Source organism: Vombatus ursinus, unplaced genomic scaffold (genome assembly GCF_900497805.2).
Source record: "Vombatus ursinus unplaced genomic scaffold, bare-nosed wombat genome assembly UNPS02014772.1, whole genome shotgun sequence".
In the NCBI taxonomy this organism is placed as follows: Eukaryota; Metazoa; Chordata; class Mammalia; order Diprotodontia; family Vombatidae; genus Vombatus; species Vombatus ursinus.
This window is the reverse complement of record NW_020954550.1, coordinates 37,407,594-37,432,483: the sequence shown is the minus strand read 5'-3', so window position 1 is coordinate 37,432,483 and position 24,890 is coordinate 37,407,594. Positions and strand designations below refer to the sequence as shown.

Genomic DNA, 24,890 nt, shown 5'->3' with positions numbered 1-24,890 from the left:
CATCAGGAAACTGCTGCCCTGTAAGTAGTCACAGTTAGGAACAGACATGTTTTAGCAGCCACTATTATAAAGAGTTTGTGAGCTTGGGATATGATATTCTCCAAAGCAAAGGAACTAGGCTTACAACAAGAAAAACTTACCTAGCAAAATTGAGTATAATGCTATAGGGGAAAAATGTACCTTTCATGAAATGGAGAACTTCCAGGCGTTCCTGACAAAAGACTAGAGCTGAGTAGAAAATTGGATATACCAATACAGGTGTCAAGAGAAGCATAAAAAGTTAAGCAGAAAATCATAAGGAACTAACCAAGTATAAATTGTTCACATTCCAGAGTGGGGAAATGGTACATGTATCCTTTCAGAATTCTATCATCATCTGGGATCATAGGGAAAATTTAATTATGCAGAAGGCCTGGGAGGATTCTGTTACATTTTGGTGGTCTTAAAAGAAGACTGGAAAAGGAAGGGAAGAGGAATTTACTGGGAAGGAGAGAAGGAAGGGAAGCATGGGAAAAATTATCTCACATTGAAGGGCTGTGCAGGCAGGAGTCTGTGCAACGAGGAAGTGGATTTTGGGGAGAGAAGACGATACTTTACCTCACTTTCGTCTGAACTGGTCAAAAGAAAGAATATACACACACACACACACACTTGAGTACAGAAGAAGCAAGATGGAAAAGGCTTAGGGAAAGGAGAAGTAAGAGAGAGGGTAGAGTGAGGCAAGGATTATTCAGAAGCCATGTAAACTTTTAAAAGAGGAATGTTATTTCTACTGATTAAATTGTATTGATTTCTGCTGTTGAACCTTTTTAAAAAATCTTATCTAAGTTTCATGGAGTGGGATGAAACTTAAGAGATGTTTTAACTTACATTTCTCTAACTTTCTGACTGAACATATTTTCATGTGGTCATTTATAATTTGCAAACCTTTTGGATACTCTTTAATATCCATTCACCCATTGTAGACCCTTAATCTATCGGTCAGCAATTGTTTATAAAGTGCCAAGTGCTATGCCATTATGTGCTGGGAATACAAATCCAACGAATGAAATGATCCTTTTAGCAATAATTGAATGTATGTTGAACAAAGGAATTAATTCTCTTTTATTTATCTGTTTATTTATGTATTTATTGAGGAACATGCTATAGCTCATGAGGATAGATTGTGAGCAATTTTTCTCTAATTATTTTTGTGTGGCTTTTCTTCCATCTAGGTTTCTGCCTTAGGTCTGGACCCTTCAGGTGCCCGTTTGGTAACAGGAGGCTTTGATTATGATGTTAAATTTTGGGATTTTGCGGGGATGGATGCTTCCCTTCAAGCTTTCCGATCTCTTCAACCCTGTGATTGGTATGTATTGAAATGACTACTTTTTTTTCATACTTGAAGTCACCAGTCTTTGATAACTCAAAGTTCAATAATTCTAAATTACACATCAAAAATTTTTTTATTGCACAGTAACAGAATACAGTAAATTAGCACAATTTGAAAAAGACAAATTCTCTGGAGTTCCTGTGGCTTTATGACTAAAATAATTAAAGCCTTATTTTAGTCACTGTTCATTTCTATCCAGTTTTTTTTGGTGTGCTCTTTTAGTGAATTTGCCCCTATTAGTTCCTCAGAATTTTCATTTAGGTATTATAGGAATTTATAAATATTCAAGTGAAATGACACTCTAGAATCTTTTCACTAGGCTCCTCTCTCCTCTGATGCTGCCTGCGCCCTGGCCTGAGCCCTTATCACCTCATGTCTGAACAATTGCTGCATAGTCTCCCTACCTCAGTTTCTCTCCACTCTACCCAGCTGTCAACTAACCATATCACTTCCAGTATTTAGTGAACTCCAGTGGCTCCTGATCACCTCTAGGATCAAATATAAAATTCTGATAGTCTTTTAAAGCCTTTTCTAAGCTGGCCCTCTCCACCTTTTCTAATCTCTTATACTTTATTCTGAAACCAAGAAGAGGTGGGCAGGCTCAAGTCCTGCCTGTGACACACATTGACAATGTGGCCCTGGGCAAGTCACTTAACATCTCAGTGCTTTCTAAGGCTGTAAGTTGCAGACAAGGTGCCATCTGCGCCTTAGAGGGAATTTTCTCACCCATACTAATGAAAGTAGAAATCCAGTCTCTCCCTCTTACTTGGTTCTCCAGGTGAAAAAAAGCACTTAACCCTGATTGGGGCAGGCTGTTTATGGGGGTAGGTGGGGTAGAATGAAATGATTACAAGTTGTTTGGAGATACTTCCTATAGATGAGACATTAGCAAAAAGCTTAAAAATTTGGGTCATTATTACATGTGATGAATGAGATTATCTTTTTATTTCAAATTCTTTTTTAGGCTGCTAATAAAGTGATAAAAAAAAAAAGCTTTGACCCATGAAAATATTTCTATATTCAGGAACATATTATTAGATTGAAACTTTTATTTTTCTTACATTTGGTGATTTGTTACAGGTGATAACACTCTTCTTTTTAGGAGAACGTGATGGGTGCCTTAATCCATGAAGGGCTATTTAAGTCTACACTGGATCTTTCTTTTTAAAAATTAGAGCTGATTTAAAAATATTTTCTTGCTTTTAAATATTGCTGTCATTTCCCAATCCCATGACTCCCAAACCGATCCCTTGTAACAGAGAAGTACACACTGACACGTTGACCACGTCTGATGACTTTTCCTCATTCTTACACAGGGGTGTAACACTTCTCTCTCATTAGGAGGGAAGTATGGGTATACTTGTCATCTGTTGTAGTCAAGATTCATCATTGCATTCATCTGAATTCTATTTTTATGGTCATTGTGTCTGTTATTCTCTTGGTTCTCTTTCTCTTTATCAGTTTATCTTTGTATACTATCATACAAGTCTCCAAGTTTTTCCTAATTTCTTCATATTTGTCATTTCTTATAGCACAGTGATATTCCATTATATTAAAATATCAAAATTTGTTTACCACTGTCTAGTAGATACTTTTTTTGTTTTTGCATTTTCCTACCACAAAAATTTCTGCTATAAATATTTTAATATAAAAGGGAATTTTCCCCTCTGCGTCTGACCTTCTTGGGGTTGTGGTCTACTACTGGTATTACTGGCTTTCAGAGTTTCAATAGTTTAGTGACTTTTATAGCATAATTCCAAATTATTTTTCCAAATAGCTGGACTAGTTTACAGCACCACCAACAGTATAGTAGTAAACTTATCTTTTCATAGCCCTTTCAAGCCAGATTGTTATTGACTTTTGCCAATTTTATGAGAATGAAATGAAGCCTCAGAGTTTTTTTTCATATTGATAGCCAGCTGGACTTCTTTCATTCTCTTTTAAGGCAATAATTTTGAGTTAGCATTTTTCATATATTTTTCAGAAGCATATCATTGTTTTATTTCCTCTTCTGTACTTATGGGAAATCTATCATACTAGAATCCCCATTGACTTTTGAACATGAAGTGTAGAAACAGCCCCTTTCCCTTGTTCTCTCAATTGTGTGGAACAGTTACAAACCCAGAAGTAAAAGACAAACAAATAGGCTTCCAAGTGTGAGCATCAGTGAAAATAGCTAAATAATAATTGAATTAATGAAATAACAATTATGTGCTGTCTGTCAGAGTGTATACTGAGTACTAGCAATGACAAAAACAAAGATGCAAGATGATCCCAGCCTACAAGAAGCTGACAGTTTAATAATCACAACATATAAGGGAAAGCTAGCGGTGAAAAATGGAAATGAAAAAGGACCAGAAAAGAAATCATAGAAACATGGAATTTTAGACTATATCCTCTGTCGACTGGATTTGGCTCTAAAGGACAAACTCTGTTAGCTCCATAGCTGATAACGTTGGAGGAAAATGCAGGTTAAAAAGGAGACTATGAAATAGAGAGTGAATGACAATAGAAACTAGAACTGGTGATCAGGAAGTATGCAGTAGATCTAACAGTGCAGAATAGAGATAGTTATGAGGGTTGAGAGAAGAAACTCCATCTCCAACAATGTAGGAATTCATTATATAGAAAAATAGGCCTCTATGTCTAAGGAACATCCTCTTTGACTATATTCTAATGCATAGTCAGAAGAACTCCATAGCTTTTGGGGAAGCATTGAGGGAAGGGACAATCAATTAATCAGCAAACATTTATTAAGCACTCATTTGGTGCCACATGGTTCAGGATAGGGATATATTTGATAGGTTAGTTTTACCATATTGCATTACCAAAATTCCATATTGCATTATAGGCCAGGAACAGTTTTTATGGAATAGTATAATAACAACAATAAGCATTTATTAAGTGCCTGCTACATTCTAGGCACTATGGTTGGTGCTGGGGATACAAATAAAAATAATGAAATTAATCCTATTTTCATGGAGCTTACCTTCTTATTAAAAAATTCATTTTTACTTTATTTTTATTTCCCTATATTCCCCCTCCCTCCTTCCTTTTCTCCACTTATTGAGAAGGTAAGAAAAACAAAATCCATTACAAGTTTATGTAGTCATACAAAACAAATTCCTGCAATTAGCTATGTCAAAAAGGAAGGAAAAGAAAATATGATTCAGTCTGTACTCTAGTACACTTCTCTGTCTGTTTTGTTTTGTTTTTTGGCTTTATGGTGAGGCGATCAGGGTTAAGTGACTTGCCCAGAGTCACACAGCTCGTAAGTGTTAAGTGTCTGAGGCTGGATTTGAACTCAGGTCCTCCTAACTCCAAGGCCAGAGCTCTATTCACTGCGCCACCTAGCTGCCCCTACACTTCTCTATCTGGAGGTAGATAACATGTTTCATCATGACTCTTTTGGAGTTGTGATTGGTTGTTGTGTTGATCAGAGTTACTCAGTCTTTCAGTATTGTTGTTATTGTATGAAATGTTATTCTGGTTCTTCCTATTTCGCTTTGCATCAGTTCATACAAGTCTTCCCAGGTTTTTTCTGAAACTATCCCCTTCATCATTTCTTACACCACAATAGTATTTTCTCACATTCATCTACCATTACTTGTTCAGCCATTCTCAGTTGATGTGCGTCTTATCAGTTTCCAGTTCTTTGCCACCACCAAAAAAAATGTTATAAACATTTTTGTACATATGAGTCCTTTTCCTCTTTCTCTGATCTCTTTAGAGTATTTATAGCAGCATGACTAGATCAAAAGGTATATACAGCTTCACCAACAGTGCATGAAAGTACCTGTTTTCCTACAGCCCTCCAGGATTTGTCATTTTCTTTTTTTCTAACTTTGCCAATATGATGGATATGAGGTGGTACCTCAGAGTTGTTTTTATTTGTATTTCTCTAATTATTAGTGAGTAAGAGCATTTTTTTTATATGGCTATTGATAGCTTGGATTTCTTCCTTTGAAAAATGCTTATTCATATCCTTTACCCATTTATTAATTGGAGAATGGCCCTTTTTCTTGTAAAATTGTCTCAGTTGCCTACATATCTTAGAAATGAGATTTTTATAAGAGAAACTTGCTGCAGATTCCCTCCCCATTTCTAGCTTCTAATTTTAGCTGAGTTGGTTTTGTTTGTGCACTGACTTTTTACTTTTATGTAGTAAAACATTTGTTTTACCTCTTGTGGACCTTTCTTCCTCTTGTTCAGTCATGAACTCTTCCTGTATTCATGCTCTGTCAGGTAATTTCTCTCATACTCTGCTAGTTTGCTTATGATGTCACTATTTATCTCTAAATCATAAACCCATTTTGAGCTTCTCTTGGTATATGCTTTGAGCTATTGTAGTTTCTGCCATTCTGCTTTACAGTGTTTCCAACAGGTTTTGTTGAATAGTGAATTCTTGCCCCAATAACTAGGATCTTTGGTTTTATCAAACATGAGGTTACCATGCTTATTTGCTTTTGTGTGTTGCATATGTAATCTTTTCCACTGATCAGCTGTTCTTCTATTATTTGATATTGTAACCTGCATTGTGGCATTAAGTTTTTTTGGTCCTGTCTTGTTCTTCTGGCAGACCTGTGATCATTAGGTTGTCTCTGTGCATCCTGTCTCTGAGATTTTTATGTTCTGCTTACACAGTGAGTGTATTTTCTTTTAATGTTATTGTTTTTTTTGCTTATTTTCTTCTAGATTATCCTTTACTTCCATATATTTTCATTCCCAATCTATTGTTCTCTTTTTTTCTTTGGTGAGACTTGCTATTGCAGATTCCAGCTTTTCTATTCTGCCCATTATTTTTTACTGTTTAGGCCATAAATTCTGCCCTTCTAATTCTCATTACCGTCTTGAACCACTTACCAAAAATACGTGCACGTGTGTGTGTGTGTGTGTGTGTGTGTATGTATGTGTTTGTGTGTGTTTGTGTGTTAATGGTTTCCCTGTTAATTGATCTGCTTATGTTCAAGGTCTTTGAGTTTTCTTCTTCCTGAGAGCTTTGGCAATTTTAGTCTTTTATTCCCCCCCTTTTCCCCCATATTATTCTCTTTCTGACTTTCTAGCTTACTCCCCTCTGATTGTGGTTTCCTTGGGTCTGAATCTCAAAGCATCTCAGCCTTCTCCCGCCCTGGCCAATTCATGGTACACCAGCCTAGCTTTGTGCCCCAAATGAGTTTTGGGTGGTCAGAACTGGCTGCATTTGGATACTGAGTACTTTCTCTCAGGCTTATTAGAGTGTCCCACAGTTATCTTTTTCCCTCTCCTTACTCCTTCCCTCCAAAGTATTCTCTTCTGGTGTCCTGACCTCCTCTTTCTATTCCTCAGTTCTCTGCCTCAGCATATATAATTTAGAGAGTTGTCATGCTGATATTACAGGCATTAATTTTGTAATTTGGGTCTTTGTGGCTCTGATGGGGAGGGTGATATGAGGTGTGGAATTGAGCTCTGTTTCAAGCTGAGACATAGGACCTGCCCCTTTCTCTCTGTTCCTGGCTCGCTTGTAGAGATCTTTTCAGCACATAATGATGCCCCTGTGACACTGGCTGGGTGGCCCCAGTAAGCTTCTGTAGTTTGGAGTACTGCAGAGGGGCTCTGGTTATCTGTCCTGGCCAGATCAGATTTCTGTAGCCTAGAGCCAGGATCCCTGTGGCACTGGAGAGAGAGGGGCAAGATGAGGGTGTGGGGTTGAGTTTTATTGAGAGATTATGTAAATCTGGGTCAGCTAGTACAGTTTTTTTTTGCAAGTAGCTTGAGATGTAGGGAAGGGGTACTGAGTGAGCTCAGTGTAGAAGTTTTTTTTTTTTAAACCTTCTAGCTAAAGTTTCTTTCAATGCATAATTTCTGTTTTGGAGAGGTTTGAGAGTTTTAAAGGGATCAGAGAAAATGTCTCGTTTTCCATCTTATTGATTCATGTGACCTGATCCACTTCTTTCTTACCCAGTATCTAATTATTTTAATCATTATAGCTTTGTAGTTAGTTTGAGATCGGGTACTGCTAGGCTCTTTTCTTCCCACTTTTTACTTCAATTCTCTTGCTATTCTTGAACTTTTGGTCTTCCCAAAGAATTTATTTATTTATTTAGTTTTTTGTCTAGCTCTGTATAATAGTCCCTTGGTCATTTGCTTGGTATGGCACTGAATAAGTAGATTAATTTAGGTAGTATTGTCATTTTTATTGTATTGGCAGAGCCTATCCATAAGCAATTAGACATTTTTTCAACTATTTAAATGTTTTTATTTGTGTAAATAGTGTTTTGTCAATGTGTTCATATAGTTCCTGTGTGTCTCTAAATCAGGCCTGCACAACCTGTGACCAGCAGGCCACTTACAGCAGCTCTTGGGCTGCTTATGGCATGCCAAATGATTTCAGGCAGCCAGCGAAAAATGTAGAGGAAAATATCCTTTGTATGTTGAGGAAATCCTTTGGTACTTCAAAAGTGGCGAGGGCTATAAGCAGCCTGTGTTTTCTGAAGGTTGTGTAGGCCTGCTCTAAATAAACAATCATATTGTCTGCAAAAAGTGTAAGTTTTGTTTCCTTTTTTGCCTGTGCTCTTTCTGTCAGTTACTTTTTCTTGACTTATTGTTATAGCCAGCGTTTCTAGTACAAGATTGAGTCGTAATGGTGATAATGGACATTCTTGCTTCACTTATGTTCTTTTTCTTTTCTTTTTTTTAGGCAATTGGGGTTAAGTGACTTGCTCAGGGTCACACAGCTAGTAAGTGTCAAGTGTTTGGTCTGAGGCCGGATTTGAACTCAGGTCCTCCTGACTTCAGGACTGGTACTCTATCCACTGCACCATCTAGCTGCCCCCCTTTTTCTTTTTTTTAAGAATTAATTTGTTTACTTTTAGTTTTCAACATTCACTTCCATAAGATTTTGAGTTTTAAATTTTCTCCTCCATCTTCTCCTGCCTCAGAGTCTCCAAGATGGTGTGCTATCTGATATAGTCTGTACTTATACATTCATATTAAACATATTTTCACATTAATCATGATGTAAAGAAGAATTAGAACTAATAGGATAAACCACGAGAAAGAAGAAACAAAATAAACCAACAAAAAAAAAGAAGAGCAAGTAGTATACTTTCATTTGCATTCAGACTCCCAAGTTCTTTTTCTGGATGTGGATAGCGTTTTCCATGGTGAGTCTTTTGGAGTTGTCTTAGATCCTTGCATTGCTGAGAGGAGCTAAGTCTTTCAAAGTCAGTCATCACACAATGTGGCTGTTACTTTGTATGTTCTCCTGGTTCTGCTCATTTCACTTTGCGTCAATTCATATAAGTCTTCCAGGTTTTTCTGAGATCCGCCTGCTCATTATTTCTTATAGCATAATAGTATTCCATTACATTCATATACCACAACTTGTTCAGCCATTCCCCAATTGATGGACATCCCCTCAATTTCCAATTCTTGGCTACCACAAAAAGAGCTGCTATAAATATTTTTTTGCATGTGGGTCCTTTTCCCATTTTTATAATCTCTTTGGGATATAGACCTAGAAGTGGTATTGCTGGTGGTTCAAAGGGTATGCAAATTTTTGTAGCCTTTTGGGCATAGTTCCAAATTGCTCTCCAGAATGGTTGGATCAAATCATAACTCCACCAACAATGCAGTTGTGTTCCAATTTTCCCACATCTTCTCCAACATTTATCATTTTCCTGTTTTGTTATATTAGCCAATCTGATAGATGTGATGTGGTACATCAGAGTTGTTTTGATTTGCATTCCTCTAATCAGTAGTGATTCATTCATGTTCTTATTGGAAAGGCTTCTAGCTTATCGCCATTACAGATAATGCTAACTCTTGGTTTTAAGTAGATAATACCATTTTAAGAAAAGCTCCATTTATTCTTATGCTTTCTAGTGTTTTTAATAGGAATGAGTGTAATATTTGTCAAAAACCTTCCTATATCTTTTGAAATAATCATTATTTTTATTGTTTATTTTTTGGTTAAATTTATGTAGGACTGAGAAGAGGTAAATTGAGTTCTCCCATTATTATAGTTTACCTGTCATTTTTCCTATAGCTTATTTAACTTTTCCTTTAAGAACTCAAATGCTTTGTCATTTGTACATATATGTTAAGTACTGATATTAATTCATTGTCTGTAATAACTTTTTGCAAAATCTAGTTTTTCTTTTAATTGGGTTTGTTTCTACTTTTGCTTTGTCTGAGATTATGGTTACTATCCCAGTGTCTTTTACTTCAGGTGAAACATAATGAGTTCTGCTTCAGCCTTTTATTTTAACTCTGTGTGTATCTTTCTATTTTAAGTGTGTTTCTCATATGCACTGTCTTATTGGATTCTGGTGTCTAATACATACTAGTAACCTCTTCTTCTTCTTCTTCTTCTTTTTTTTTTTTTGGCTAGGCAGTGGGGTTAAGGGACTTGCCCAGGGTCACACAGCTAGTAAGTGTTATGTGTCTGAGGCCGGATTTGAACTCAGGTCCTCCTGAATCTAGGGCTGGTGCTCTATCCACTGTGCCACCTAGCTGCCCCATCCTCTTCTATTTTATAGGTAAGGTCATCCCATTCACATTCACAGTTATGATAGCTAATTCTTTATTTCTCTCCATCCTGTTCTATAGTTTTTTCCTTCTCTTTTTCCTCGATCCTTCTTTAAGAGACTGTTTTGCTTCTGACTGATGCCACCATTAATCTACCTTCCTTCTTCACTCTTTTTCCTTTAACCCCTTTCCTTCTTATTTTCCTGTTTGGTAAGGTGTATTTCTGTACCCAACCTGAATGTCCATGTGTATTCTTCTCTCCTTTAACCAGTTCAGGTAAAAGTATAGTTTTAGTGTCACTTACTTCCACTCCACCCTGAATCCCTTTCTTGTTGTATAAAGTCTTCTTTGCCCTATTTATATGAAATAATTTCTTCCAGTTTTCCTTTCCCTTCCCCCATCTCCCAGTGGGTTCCTACCCTTCCTATTTGTCTTTTCAGATCATCAAAACAAAATAGTCGCTCCCAGGTCCTCTGTTTAACTAATTTCCTTCTCTGACCCCTGATGATCTTAGAGTCCTGAAGGACTTCATGTATCATCTCTCCAGATAAGAATGTAAACAGTTTAAACTTGTTTAGTCCCTTGTGATTTTTCTTTCATTTTTACCATTTTATCCTTTTCTTTATCTTATATTTGTGTGTCAAATTTTCTACTTAACTCTGATCTTTTCCTTAGGAATACTTGGAATTTTTTATTTCATTAAAGGTCTAGTTCCCCCTATAGGATTATACTCAGTTTTGCTAGGTAAGTTTTTCTTGGTTTTAAGTCTAGATCTTTTGGCTTCAGGAATATCAATATTCTAAGGTATCTGTTCCTTTATTGTGGTAACTGCTAAATCTTATATGATCCTGACTGTGATTTCTTGGTACTTCAGTTTTTTTCTTTCTGACTGTTTGTAGAATTTTTTTCTTTTATCTGGGAGCTCTGGATTTTTGGTTATAATATTCCTTGGAGTTTTCATTTTGGGATTTCTTTCAGGAGGTGATAGGTGGATATTTAAAATTTCTATTTTGCCCTGTTCTTCTAAGCTACTTAGGCAATTTTCTTTTATAATTTTTTTTGAAATATGATGTCTTGGCCCTTTTTTTTTTTTAAATGTTTATAGCTTTTAGGAGTTCATTGATTCTTAAATTACCTCCCCTCAGTTTGTTTTCTATGTCACTTGTTTTTCCTAGGAGATATTTCACATTTTCTTCTTTTTTTTTCAGTCTTTTTGCTTTGTTTTTTCATTTCTTAATCTTTCATAGAATCCTTAGTTTCTATTTGGCCAATCCTAATTTTCAAGGATTTATTTTCATCAGCGATGGTTTGTACCTCTTTTTTCAACCTGTGAATTCTCTTTTCATAGCTTTCTTTTTTAGCTCTTGCTTCTTTTCCTCTATTTCCTTTATCACTCTCATTTGTTTTTTAAATTCATTTTTTAGCTCCTTTCTTCCACCCCAAATGTTTTCCTTACCTCTTTTAGGAATTCTTGCTGGACTTGTGTCCAAACTGCTTTTTTCTTTGAAGCTTTGCTTGTAGATGGTCTTGACTCATTTTCTTCTCCTGAGTTTATGTGTTAAGCTTCCTTATTGCCATAATAGTTCTTTTTGTGTATTTGTTCATTGTTGCACCCTATTTTTGGACTTTGGACTTTGTCAGTACTGGGCTCAGGGCACTTCTTGGGGAGTGAAGGAAGGTGGAGGGTGGGAGGATGTTTGGCCTGAGTTTCTGTCCTCTCATGTTCGTCTGCTGCTTTCACAACTCGGGCTTTCAGTGCTCCCAAAATGGTGTGATCTGGGGTGAGGTCTGTTTACCACGCTCCTGATCAGAGGTCTGCAAGTTCTTTTTTTTCCTTTTTTTCTTTTTTGGTGAGGCATTCGGCGTTAAGTGCCCAAGGTCACACAGCTAGTAAGTGTCAAGTGCCTGAGGCCAGATTTGAACTCAGGTCCTCCTGACTCCAAGACCGGAGCTCTATCTACTGTGCCATCTAGCTGCCCCTGGTCTGCAAGTTCTTGATCCAGGCTTGGGTCTGTTGGCTTATCCTTGATTTGAAGTTTTAGTAGACTGCCCCTGGACTCAGTGGCTATTAGCCAGCTGGGAGGTGGGTTCATTAAGGGCAAAGTGGGAAAGGAGTCCCTAGGTGCTTGATGCCAATTCAGGATGACTGAACTGCTAGTTCCCCTCAGATCTGGAACTCCTGCTTTGGTGATTCCACTGCACCTTCCACACTGGTCTAGAAGCTGGAACTGAGTTCCTGCTCAGCTTCTGGGACCAGACTTATATAACTACTCTTTGCTTCAGGAATTTCTTCCTTGTTCAGTTTACAGCTAGAACCCATGCCCGCAACTGCTTTCTCTGCCCTGGATTTCTGACCTGAAACTAAGTGATGGGTAACTGAGTAAGATGGCACATATTTCTGCACTCAGTGCTTGTTCAGGGATTCCATGGAATCTCTACTCCTGAGCTTCCCTTCTTGGTGTCCTGTGTTTGTTCTCATTTATTCCCTGGTCTGACATGCTTCTTGTGACGATAAGTGCTCTGTCTAGACCCTGTCCCTAATGTCCACAGATCTCTCTGTTCCCTAAATCACCCTAGGCTGGAAAGATGAATCATTGTGGCTTTTTCTTGGCTTTCCCCATCAGAATTCAGTCTTGTGCATTTTTTGGATCTTTGTTGAGGAGATGTGCTGGGCAAGTTAGACTAAAATACTTCTTCTGACTCTGCCATATTAACTCCTAAGTAGCTTACATTCTAAAAGGGGCACACCAACGTACAACATATAAACACTAACCATAAAGTGAATAAATTTAGCAGGAGGTAGTGAAATACCAGATAAGGAGGGAGTGCACTAGTGGTTAGATGGTATTGCTGAGCTATTTTGAAAGAAGAGGGGGATTCTGTGAAATGGAGGTGATGAAGATATACATTCCAAATGTGGGAAAAGGCCCTTGCATAGGCAAGGAGATGGTAGATGCAATCGTGTGTATGAGAGGAAAGAGAGAGAAGGCCAGTTTTCCTGGAGTTCAGAGTGTATTGGAGGGGAATGAATATAAAACAATACTGAAAAGATAGTTTTAGGCTAGGTTATGAAGAAATCTGTATTTTATCCTAGAAGCAATAGTCGTTTATTCAGTACAAGAGTGACATCGATTTCTGCTTAAAGACAGTCACTTTGGCAGCTGTTTGGATAATGGAATGGAGTGGGGAGAGTCTTGAGACAGTGAAACCGTTCAGGAGACTTGCAAGAATCTGTTTGAGAAGTGAAGCTCCTGAACTAACATGGTGGTTGTGCAAATAGAGAGGAGTCAAATGTAGTAGAAGGGTGGTGGTAGAAATGAGAAGATCTGGCAATTCATTGGGTATGAATAAGAATCAAGAATGATACCCAGTATTATGAATGTGAGTGATTGGAAGAATAGTAGTGCCATCAATAGTATAGCTTGGAAAGGTTTGGGTTTGGGAGGAAATGACAGTGAGTTCTGTTTTAGACACATTGAGTTTGAGGTATCTTTGGGACTTCAGTTTGAAATGTTCATTAGACAGTTGGTCATCTGGGCCTGAAGCTCAGGGAGAAATTGAGGCTGAACATATAGATCTGTGTATCATTGTCCTAGAAATTCTAATGAACCACTTGCTTGATTATAACTAGAGGGAGCTGGTTAGGCCATCAACTGAGAGAGTGTAAAGAGAGACGAGGGCACAGGGCCTAGCCTTGTACTCACATATAGGGAGTATGATATGAATGATGAATTAGCAAAGAAGATGGAGAAGGAGCAAATAGGAGGAATAGCAGGAGAGAGTATTCTCTCTCTCTCTCTCTCTCTTTTTTTTTGTTTTTGTTTTTTGGTGAGGCAATTGGGGGTAAGTGACTTGCTCAGGGTTACACAGCTAGTTAAGTGTCAAGTGTCTGAGGCCAGATTTGAACTCAGGTCCTCCTGACTCTAAGGCTGGAGCTCTATGCACTGCACCACTTAGCTGCCCCAAGGAGAGAGTATTCTCAAGGAGAACATGTTGGTCATCAGTGCCATGCAGCAGAGAGGTCAAGTAGGATGAGGCAAGAAAAGATCTTTAAATTTGGCTACTAGGAGATTTTGGTAGCTTTGGAAAGAGCAGTTTGAGTTTAGTGCTGAGGTCTTTCCATGAGTTTGGCTGAGAAAAGGAGAACTATAAGATGATAATTTGAGGGGTGTAATGAAGGTTTTTTTTTTGAAAAGGAAACTTGGGCATGTTTGATGGCAGTAGGGAAGGAACCAGTAGATAGGAGGGAGAAGTTAGATGAGGAGGTAGGAGGTGAGAGGAGGTCAGTCTTTTGGAGAAGATAGGAGAGAATGGGCTCCAGACCAGTTCAGATGGGCTGACCTCGGCAAGGAAAAGAACTGTATCATTTAAATGTTGGAGAAGATGTGGGAAAATTGAAACACTAATGCATTGTTGGTGGAGTTGTGAAATGATCCAACCATTTTGGAGAGCAATTTGGAACTATGCCCAAAAGGCTATAAAAACGTGCATACCCTTTGACCCAACAATAGCACTTCTCGGGCTGTATCCCAAAGAGATCATACAAATGGGAAAAGGACCACATGTATGAAAATATTTATAGCTGCTCTTTTTGTGGTGGCAAAGAATTGGAAATTGAGAGGATGCCCATCAATTGGGGAATGGCTGAACAAGTTGTGGTATATGAATGTAATGGAATACTGTTGTGTGATAAGAAATGATGAGCAGGCAGACTTCAGAAAAACCTGGAAAGACTTGTATGGTCTGATGTTGAGTGAAGTGAGTGGAACCAGGAGAATGTTGTACACAGTAATAACCATGTTGTGCGATGACTAATACTGATAGACTTAGCACTTCTCAGCAACACAAGGATCTCAGACATCTCCAAAGACCTTGTGATGGAAAATGCTATCCATATCCAGAGAAAGAACGATGGAGTTTGAATGCAGATTGAGGCATACTATTTACTATTTTTTTCCTCTGTTGTGTTTTGCTTCCTCTTTCTGGTGGTTCCTCCTGTTGGTTCTCATTCTTACTTACAACATCACTAATGTGAAAATATGTTTAATAGGAATGTATATGTATAACCTATATCAGATTGCATGCCATCTTGGGAAGGGAGATGAGAAGGAAGGGGGAGAAAAATTTAAAACTCAAAAGCTTATGGAAGTGATTGTTGATAAACCAAAGTAAATTAAAAAAAAAAGAACTGTATCATTATTAGAAACTGGGAGAATGGAGGAGAAAGTGCGAAATGATATTGAGGGGTTTGAGATGAGGAGAAAGGGAGAAGGAGTTCAGGGTGATAGCTTCAATTTTCCCAGGAAAATAAGACATGAATTCTTTAGCTGAGAGGGGAAGGTGTAGGATACATGAAAAATGAAGAAAAGGTTCGGGATAGATTTTGTGGGGAGTGAAATAGGGAAATCATTTTGTGATTGTTCAGTTATTTTAGTTGTGTCTGACTTTTTGTGACCTCATTTGGGGTTTTCTTGGCAAAGATACTGGAGTGGTTTCCCATTTCCTTCTTTAACTCATTTTACAGATGAGTAAACCAAGGCAAACAGGGTTAAGTGACTTGCCCAGAGTCACATAGTTATTAAGTGTCTGAGGTCAGATTTGAACTCAGGGAGAGTAGTCTTTCTGACTCTTGGCCCGGCATTCTATGCATTATGGTGCCACCTAGCTGTCCCAGGTGAATCACATAGGGAGGCATAAAAGGATTGCCTTGTTGCAGTGAGGGCCCAGTTTAAGTTTAACCTGAATTTATAGTGTTAATAAGAAGATATTTCATCTTGGGTTAGAATTGCTTTCTCAAGGAATAGTGTCCTGTGGCTACATCTTATTTTGTATATCAAATAGGCAACTGTATGCATTTTCTGTGCCAATCAGGGATGTACATTGTCACATTTATTAGTTTCTATATGGCATAGATTTGTCATGAGGTTCATTTTCTAATTATCTACATTTTACAATTATCTAATCTATCTAATTACCTGAACTTTTGCTTTTTGAATCAAACTCAACATAATCTTTCTTTACTACTAATAATTACCACTAATTAATACATTTATATTGTGTATTTGGAATGTAAATTGAATTATAGAAGGAATTACAGGAAATTTATAATTTGGGATGTTTTACTGTTGTAATCCATAGAGTAAAGACTGGTATTTTTGGGGAAGGATGGGATTTTCTTTGTATTTCCATTGTTCCTGGCACATAGCAAAGGCTTAATAAATGCTTCTTGATTGACTTCCTCAAATTATTGTTTCCCTACCTGGCGAAGAATGTAGCATGTAGACTTAAAGCATGTTTTGAGAAAAGTTTTTCAGTTTCTGACTGAGAGTAGAAAGTCTGGGAGTTTTTATCAGTAATAATGGAAACAAAGCCTCATATGCGTGTATATTTTCCTTTACAATGTTTTAGGAACAAAGTTACAATTGGTAGTAGTGATTTGCTCCCAATATTGAGTAATTCCTATGCCGAGGTCATAGTGACTGGAATGAGATTCTGTGACTCTTGAGCCTCAAGTGACAGCCCTGAATAGCTGTATTTATTTATCTGCAATGCGTGTCCCGGCTTGTTCTGCTAGCTGGGCAACACATGCTTTAAAAATGACTTCTCACTCTCCACCTTCCTCCTCCCCAGGAATAACTTCATAGAAAGAATTGTGCAATGTCACTAATCCTTTGGATTGATATTAGTGTTACTGCCTGAGAGTACATTCATTTACTTCCATATGACTCTTGGTTACTGTCACATTGGCCATTGGCGTTCTGTTTCTTCTCTTTGATCATAGTATTAGTTGTTTAATCAGGAATTTGAGAAGCTGATGTGATAGCATTTGAACAGGGTATTTAATTCTCTTTAACTCTGAGTCTAATGACTTCTGATTTCATCCTTTTCACTTTGTGGTCTGTGCAATTAAGGAGGAGGTGGTGAAGGAACCCTTAGGCACACATTTTTTTTCTTGTGGGCCTGAAGACCTTGAAGAGAAAATGGGAAGTAACAAAATAGAGGTATAATATAAAATGTGTTCTAGTATAATAATAATAATGATAATAATAATAGTAACTGTATTTATATAGTGCTTTAAGGTTTTCAGAATGCTTTACAAGTATTATCTCATTTGATCCACACAGCAACCATGGGAGGTAGGCACTACTATATCCTCATTTTACAGATGAGGAAACTGAGGCAGACCAAGGTTAAGGGACTTGCCCAGAGTCACATAGCTAGTAAGTTTCTGAGGCTGGATTTGAATTCAAGTTTTCCTGACTTGAAAAAAAAAATTAAGATAACTTGAATAAAATGTATCTGTTTATCTGCTTTACAGTCATTATTATTAATCATGTAGGTACTGTTAGGAAGAATGTACTCTGTAATCTCATTTGTTCATTCCATTTTTGCAGTAGTTCATCATTTCATACAATACCTTTGTTAATAATTCTATCTGTATATTCGTTATTGTTTTTTTTCCCCCCACCTCATGATCCTAATGTTTTTGGGATTTCCAATGTATTTTATTCAACTTTTTCAAGTGCTATTGATTTCAGTTTGGGAAGCAGATCAAAACTTTACCAAATGGCATCCTTCCTACGTCTCCTGGGGAAGTCTCTGTTCTATTTGGGGTCTCCTAGCACTCATTCTGCACTCTGAAGTTAGCTCTGCCTCTGCCTTTCTGAGCTTGTCTCTGAAGTGAAACAAATATTTTGGAGCTCGGGCTCTCTGAGTTGCTTTGATCTTTTCTACCTTGATGAAACCACTTTTTTTTTCCATTATGACTAATTGCTGAGGGCACTAAGAGCTTCCTTTGAGTTGTCACTGCCTTTGGAATTGATGCAGTGAGTCTCACCACTGTGGAAGTAGCTTTTTGAAGTGCTGATAATTTGAGAACAGTCATCTTGAATTTCAGAATTTCACAAGTAATGGACAATGTGTAATCCTTGAGTAACAGGTGTCTGGCTAATGTGTTTAGAGAAAAGCAATGTGGTAAATAAATATATATGTACATATATAATTTTGTTTGTGGTTATATGCATCCGTTATGTGAATGTGCACGTATGTACATGTGTATATATAGATGCACACACAGAGTTTGGCATAATGTATAGAATGAGGAAAAATTGAGTTCATGCCCTTTTTTGGACACACTCTAGGTGTATGACCATGAACAAGGCACTTAACTTTTAAGTGCCCCAGACAACTTTGTAAGACTTAAAGTTATAGACTAGTTGCTGATCTGCATCTGTGGAGACAATTTCCACATTGGAAGTTTTTTACATGAAGTTCCTTTGTCAGTGGTCTGGACGCCACAAAAGTATTCACAGAGAGATTGCCTACTCTGATTCAGGAACTGATAAGAATGCTAAATGTATCAAATTTTTAAAAATAATTGAGGTTCTATTGTTTTTTTTTTCCTACCTAAATTTTAATTATGACTAATGTTACTTTGATCTCATGGTTTGGACATTTTGATTTATCATTGATTCAAAATAAAACACCTTTTTGAAAATTTTTTTTCTTTATGTTTGTTGTGTTTCTGGTGGCTAGGTGATATTGATATTAACTTGATGTATTGGAGACATGTCTGAAATATCACTTCTTTTTAGGTCAACTTTGAAATTCAAATTTCAGAAGTTCAGTTGACTCCAGAATCTATTTTTTTGGGTAGAACTAGGCATCTATGATGTTTATATTATCTTGAGACCAATAAAGCTATTCTGTTAGGATAAATTTTCTGTTAAATGGTTAACCTTTTGCCCACAGAATTGCACACATTATAAAGTGCTAGGAGTTGGGGAAAAAAAATTCGTGGAGGCAATTGTTTTTAAATAATTATGACCAGATTTGGTGGTGTACACCTACTATAGTAGGGTACTTATTCCCTGCTGCTGGGGAGTTTGAGGTTGGTCAATTGATTGAGTTTGAGAGTTCTGGGCTGTTGTAAAGATAAAGCTGATTGGGTATCTGAATTAAGTCTGGGAGCAGAGAGCCATTGGTCTGCTTAAGGAGGGGTGAAGTAGCTCATGTTGAAAAAACAGGTTAAAAAAGCTTCTGTGCCAGTCCATATTGGCATCATGCCCATGAGCAGCCCTTATACTTCCAATTTCGGTGAAATAGGGAGACCCAGTTTTCAAAAGAATCAGTTTTTATTCCTGATCTCTCATGATTGCTTTTGATTGGTTCTCAAGTGAGATTTTGATAATCTTTACTTTTAAATTGCCATCTGCTTTGGTATCACTTTACTTGCTTTTCAGTTAGAATTAGAAAGCTTTATTTTGGTCTAGTGATTCTGTGTATTTATTCACTACTTGGTGAATCTTTGTCATTTCCCTTAAAGTAAGGAGATATATACCTGTGGCCACATTCCTTTAGAGTTAGATATAGGTGATAAATATCTTGAAAGTGATACTCTTATCATTTAATCTTTGAATAACTTAGAGACCAGACTAGGCATTTCCACTTGACATGCTTCTAAAATCCTTTCTACTTTGTTTGGTATTTGTATGTGCAATCACATATAGGAAATGAGTTACCAACACATTTTGTTTCTTCACTACTCAGTAATGCTTGTTAGACTTTTGCAGCCTTTATTAGAAATGCATTCCTTTAAAATTATTTTAGAGTTTTCTAGTGATGATGTATAGCTTTAAGGAATAGAATAATCTTTGAAGAACTGATGTCAGAAACTACCCCAGTGAAAATGGGGAGGCCCGCAAAGGGCAGGAGGCGACTGTCCCACATTACAAATGAAATCTTTTGTGGGAAGAGTTGTATAAAGAATATTGCAGAAGAATGCATGACTGAAAAAATTATTGAGCCAGTCACATAGTGAGAGTGAGTGACAACTAACTGATGGACAGTTTATGTATTCCTTTGATATCCGTGACACGTGAAATGGAAGAAGGCCTTCAGCATATTCAGTGGACCCTCTGTGGCGAATTTATGGAATGATGTGTCTGAGAGTCTTAGAAGATGGGCGGGAATGGATAGGTTGTATATTATGGGAGAGAATTCAAAGCTTAGGAAGCTAAATCGATTGCACGATTTGTTATTTGGACAGAATTAGGCCTCTGCAATGTTTCTTTTGTGGAAAATAAAACTGATCTGTTAGGTTAAATTTTCAGTTGGAGTTAAACTTTTGCTTAAAGAGTTGCACCCATAAAAGGAGCTTGTTTTTGGAAAGAAATCTGTGAAACCATTAGGATAGAGTACTGATGTTGGTGAGAAAACAGCTCCATTGGAAAATCAGTTTTTCAAGAGATTTATTAGATACATAGAACCTTTTTTTATACTAGATTTAATACTGTACTAGATTTTTATATTTCTGATGATAATCTCTGTGTCTTATCCTTTTATATACATAGTACCCAAGACAGTGGTAAGCATACTGTAGTACGTGTTTAATAAATACTTGATGTCTTGATAGCTTTCTTCAATCTATAGTTATTTATAATTAGAATCTCTTTCCCATCTCAGGAACAATAATTCTGTAAGAATTTTATAGTCTGATATGCTTACTTAAATAGTGCTTTGTTATGGAGTGAAAACGAAAATACTACAAATGCAAAGTAGAAGCAAATTAAGATATAAGGTAGTTTGGCAGATCTGTGACTTTATTGATGTTTGTACCCCCTCCAGTCATAACTTGTGATCCATCCACACTCTTTTATCTTGTGTGGTGCTTGTCCATGTCTTTCCCCAAATCCTCCATAGAGGATCTACTCAACACTCTGGAGTGCTTCCTATGAATCTCTTAAAATTCCATGCATACCAGTGTAGCACTTGGACAGTCCATCTATTATATCCCATTCTTATCACGTGACTATTCCACTTCCTTTTTCAGTCATGCATGAGCTTAAGAGTTTCTTTTATGTTGTTCCTTGCAAGTCATCACTGGTAGTGTGTTAAGTGTATTTATAACCACTATGCATCATTCTGTTTCTCTTTGGTTCAACTGTAAGTAGTTTAACAGATTTGCTATTGATATACAGAAAGTGTTATGGACCAAATGGTCCAGACTTCTGCTAGCACCTCCTTTCAAACCCCAGTAGATGTAGCCCAAGACCTTGTACTCAAGAACCCCGGGGACAGCATCTCTTAGCACAGTGCTTTGTGTGTAGTAAGTGCTTACTAAACGATTTTTAATTCATTCATCATGGGCATTCCATGATCTATCTTATATAACATCTATAAGGAGAGTATGAGTATAAAGAAATTGGGCTTTTGTAGCAGGGAACAGGTTGGAATCATTGAAAGGGCTATAATTTCTCGAATGTGATCCAGTTGATTCTCTTCCTGAACACTGCACCTTCTGCTAGGGCCTGACTCTGCCATCCAGTACCAGATACCACCCCTGGTCCAAGTGCTGTTGTGTTGTGCTGTGACTGCTGGGCCCTGGCCTCGGCAGCCTGTGCTGGGTAAACAGTGGCCGTGTGTTTAGTGAGTGAGTGCTGTGGCAGCTTCTGTACCACAGGTTTCTCCTCTTCTCCCCAGGCAGGAGTTCTGTTGCCGCCTTGTCTTGGGCACTGTCAATGATGAGGCCTGAGCTCTGTTGCCTTATGTTAGAATGGTTTGCCATTCCCTTACTCATCTTAAACTTAACATGTCCTAAACTGAAATCATAACCTTTCCCCCAAATCCTCTCCCTTCCAAATTTCCCTATTACTATTGAGGGTACCACCATCCTCCCAGTTGCCCAAGGTCACAACTTGGATATCGTCCTTGACTTGTCACTCTCTCTTACCTCTCATGTCCATTATGTTGCCAAGGCCCATCCACTTTAGCTTTGTAACATCTCTTGAATATGTCCCCTTCTCTCTCTCTTTTTTTTTTTTGCCACTATGTTGGTGGACTGCCTCTTCTCTTCATGCCTGCTGGTTGATCTCCTTCCCACAAGTCTCTCCTCATTCCAGTTCAGAGCCCTCAAAACCCTTTATATAACCTAATCCCCTCACCCTTTTAGTCTTCTGACACCTTACACATCTTTCACTCTTAACGGTCCCACAGGTATTAAGTTGCAGAGCTGCTATTCAAACTCAGGTCTTCTGACTCTACACACAGCTCTGTCCACTCCATCACACTCATTGCCTTTCATTTGTGGAAGAAGTTTCCTCATTCGAAATCACTATCATGAACAGAATCTGCAAATTCAGTCCAAAAAAAGTAGTTGACGTATAAAGAAAAAAAATAATAAAGCTTTTCTTAATGTAAGAAAAAAATTTACTTGCTTAAATATAAACATACCCCCCTAAAGGCATCCCTAGTATCACCAAAAATCACATGTTCACCTTTTTCTTGTCTTTATTGAGGATATTTCTATCCATACATTTTAATCACGAAAACTTTCTCACAGTGACTTTCTCTGTGTTGCTTTATCCTTTTTTTTTTCCCCTCTCTTAAAGGCTTCAGGAAGCTCATGCCTGGTGCTTTTTTTTTTGGCGAATATTCCCCCATTCCCAATCACTGAAGAAGCCTTAGATACCCTGAAATACCTTGCTCCATCTGAGTGTTTTCTTTTCTTCACAGTCACCAAATTAAGTCACTACAGTACAGCAGCACAGGAGATGTGATTCTTGTGGTATCTGGAAACTCTCAGGCCAAAGTGCTTGACAGAGATGGCTTCCTAGTGATGGAATGTGTGAAAGGAGACCAGTATATTGTAGACATGGCCAACACCAAGGTAAGCACCAATATATAATGAACTTCAAAATAGCCTCATCATTATTTTAATTTCTTAAATTGTAAATTATAACGGTGTTTACTTACTTGGATTGTTTTCTTGATATTGAAGATTATATTGCACCTTTAATTTTCTTATTTGGAATTGGAAGTGGTGGAATAATTAATAAAATATTTTTCTTGTTCCTTTAAGTTTCCTGAAGGGTAAAATCCTGTTCATAGGGGTTTCTATAGGACACCAAAGTATTTTGTTGTAGGAAAATTTTGTTAAAATGCAGTGATGGAAATTCCCAGAACTTAATCATTGTACACAGAGTGGATGCCCATTTTTCCTGTAGTGAACAAGCAAGTGAAATTAGATTGGGAACTAATTAAGATAAGGAGAAAAGTCTACTTTTTTTCCTCACTTAACTGGTGGAGAGGTTGGTAAACTGTCTTAGGAGTTTAGGTATATTTTCTCAGTTAACTGGGATTTTTGATAATAGGGGATAAAAGATGCTGAATGTGGCATATTCCCAGATATGGGAGTAGTAAATACTTCTTGGTATAACAAAAACAAAAAAGATCTTCATCCACAATGAGTTTTGTAAATAGGGTCCAGACAATGGAGCTTGGAAGGTTGAGTCAAGGAAGTCTGGGCTCAGATCTGGCCTCAGCCCCTGACTAACCAGCAGGGTGACCCACGGCAAGTCACCTCCCTTCTGGCGGTCTCAATGACAGATAAGTTCCTGCTGGCTCTGATCTCTCATAGGATTTCATTCACTGGTATAGAATTTGTTGTAACCAAATAAGGAGTGATTTGTATAGGCCATAGACTGGGTTAGGAAGCCTTTCTTTGAAATGGGATACTTAGCAATTCTCCCTTAATTTGACTTCTATCCACCTTCATCTTTTCCTAACTTGGTTTCACTCTTAGTTCTATATCCAGGCAGCCATGTGAGTTGGTGGATATGTAGTGCTTGACTTAGAGTCAGGAAGACCTAAGTACAAATGCTGCCTCTGACTCTTTGACTGTGACACCGATCAGTCACAAAACCTCTTAGCCTCAGTTTACTCATCTGTAAAATGAGGATTAACACCACAGAGTTATGGTGAGGATCAAATGAGATTACATATGTAAAGTATTTTGCAAAACTTAAAGCACTATATATATTAGCTTTTATTTGTAAGGTTTATTTTTATCTCAATTTCCTTTGACTAAAAGGCTGAAATTCTTAACCTAACAACTCTTGTTATTATGAGGATGCTATTTCATAGGTTGTTAAGGTCAAAGACTTTATCATTTAATTGAATTCACTTCAACAGTTTTTATGTATTTATGTTTTATGTATGTACTGTGTTTTCTTAGACAGTAAATTATATCCCACTTGAGTGACTTAAGTAATCTGTGAATTCTGATCATATTTGTGTGTTGTAATTGCAGGACCAAAACTCCTGTTTAAAGACAGAAATAGTTTTATTTAATAAATGAATGAAAAAACATTTATCAAGCATTTACTCTATGCCAAGCACTATACTAATAGAAAAATCAAGATAGTCCCTGTTCTCAAGGAGCTCATTTTCTAATTGAGGGAGACCAACACATAAAAGAAAAGTTCAGCTGAAGTCAAAAGAGTTGTGGCAGGGATGTTGGCGAATGCTGGGGGTCTTTAGGTTACATTAATAGGTCAGATGACAGAGGTGGAGGTCTGGAGGTTATAGAAGTAGGGCGTATGAAAGAGTGGTCCTCCATTTCTCTAAAAGGAGTAGAATTAGGGACTGTCATGGCCCAGTAGATGGAGTGCTGGGCCTGGAGTCAGTAAGAGTCATCTTCTTGAGTTCATATCCATCCTCAGTCACATGTTGGCTGCACGAACCTGGGCAAGTCGCTTAACCCTATTTGCCTCAGTTTCCTTATCTGTAAAATTACCTGGAGAAGGAAATGGCAAACCATTCCAGTATTTCTGCCAAGTAAACCCCAAATGAGGTCATGAAGAGTCAGACAGAACTGAAAAGAACTGAACAACAAAAATCTCATCCAAGTTGTGTGATGTATTCTGGATGAGTTCTGGGTACCCCAGACTGGGGGGTACTGGGAGAGGGAGATAAAGGAAGGAGGAATAAAGGACACAGGGATGGCTGGAGGACTTTCTGCTGCCTAACCATTCTAGATGGGAAATACACACACGCACACACATACATGTATGTGTACATACACATATACATATACACGTAAATACACACATGTATACATATTACCATTTCTGTCTCTGTCTCTTTCTTGCTTGCTCTTTCTCTTCCCTCACTCCCATGTTTTTTAAGGGTTTGATAGTACAGATGGAGGCTAGAGAGATAGAATCACTGG

At 37.6% G+C, this 24,890-nt stretch overlaps 1 protein-coding gene across 1 annotated transcript in view; it reads left to right on the top strand.

Moving 5' to 3' along the window:
• WDR70 (WD repeat domain 70) overlaps positions 1 to 24,890 on the top strand; it is a 328,253-nt gene that overhangs the window by 56,384 nt on the left and 246,979 nt on the right. The window contains exons 7-8 of the mRNA XM_027863563.1: positions 1,215 to 1,348; positions 22,394 to 22,547. Of these exons, the coding sequence (XP_027719364.1) occupies positions 1,215 to 1,348; positions 22,394 to 22,547 (288 nt within the window). The remainder of the gene's footprint in view (positions 1 to 1,214; positions 1,349 to 22,393; positions 22,548 to 24,890) is intronic.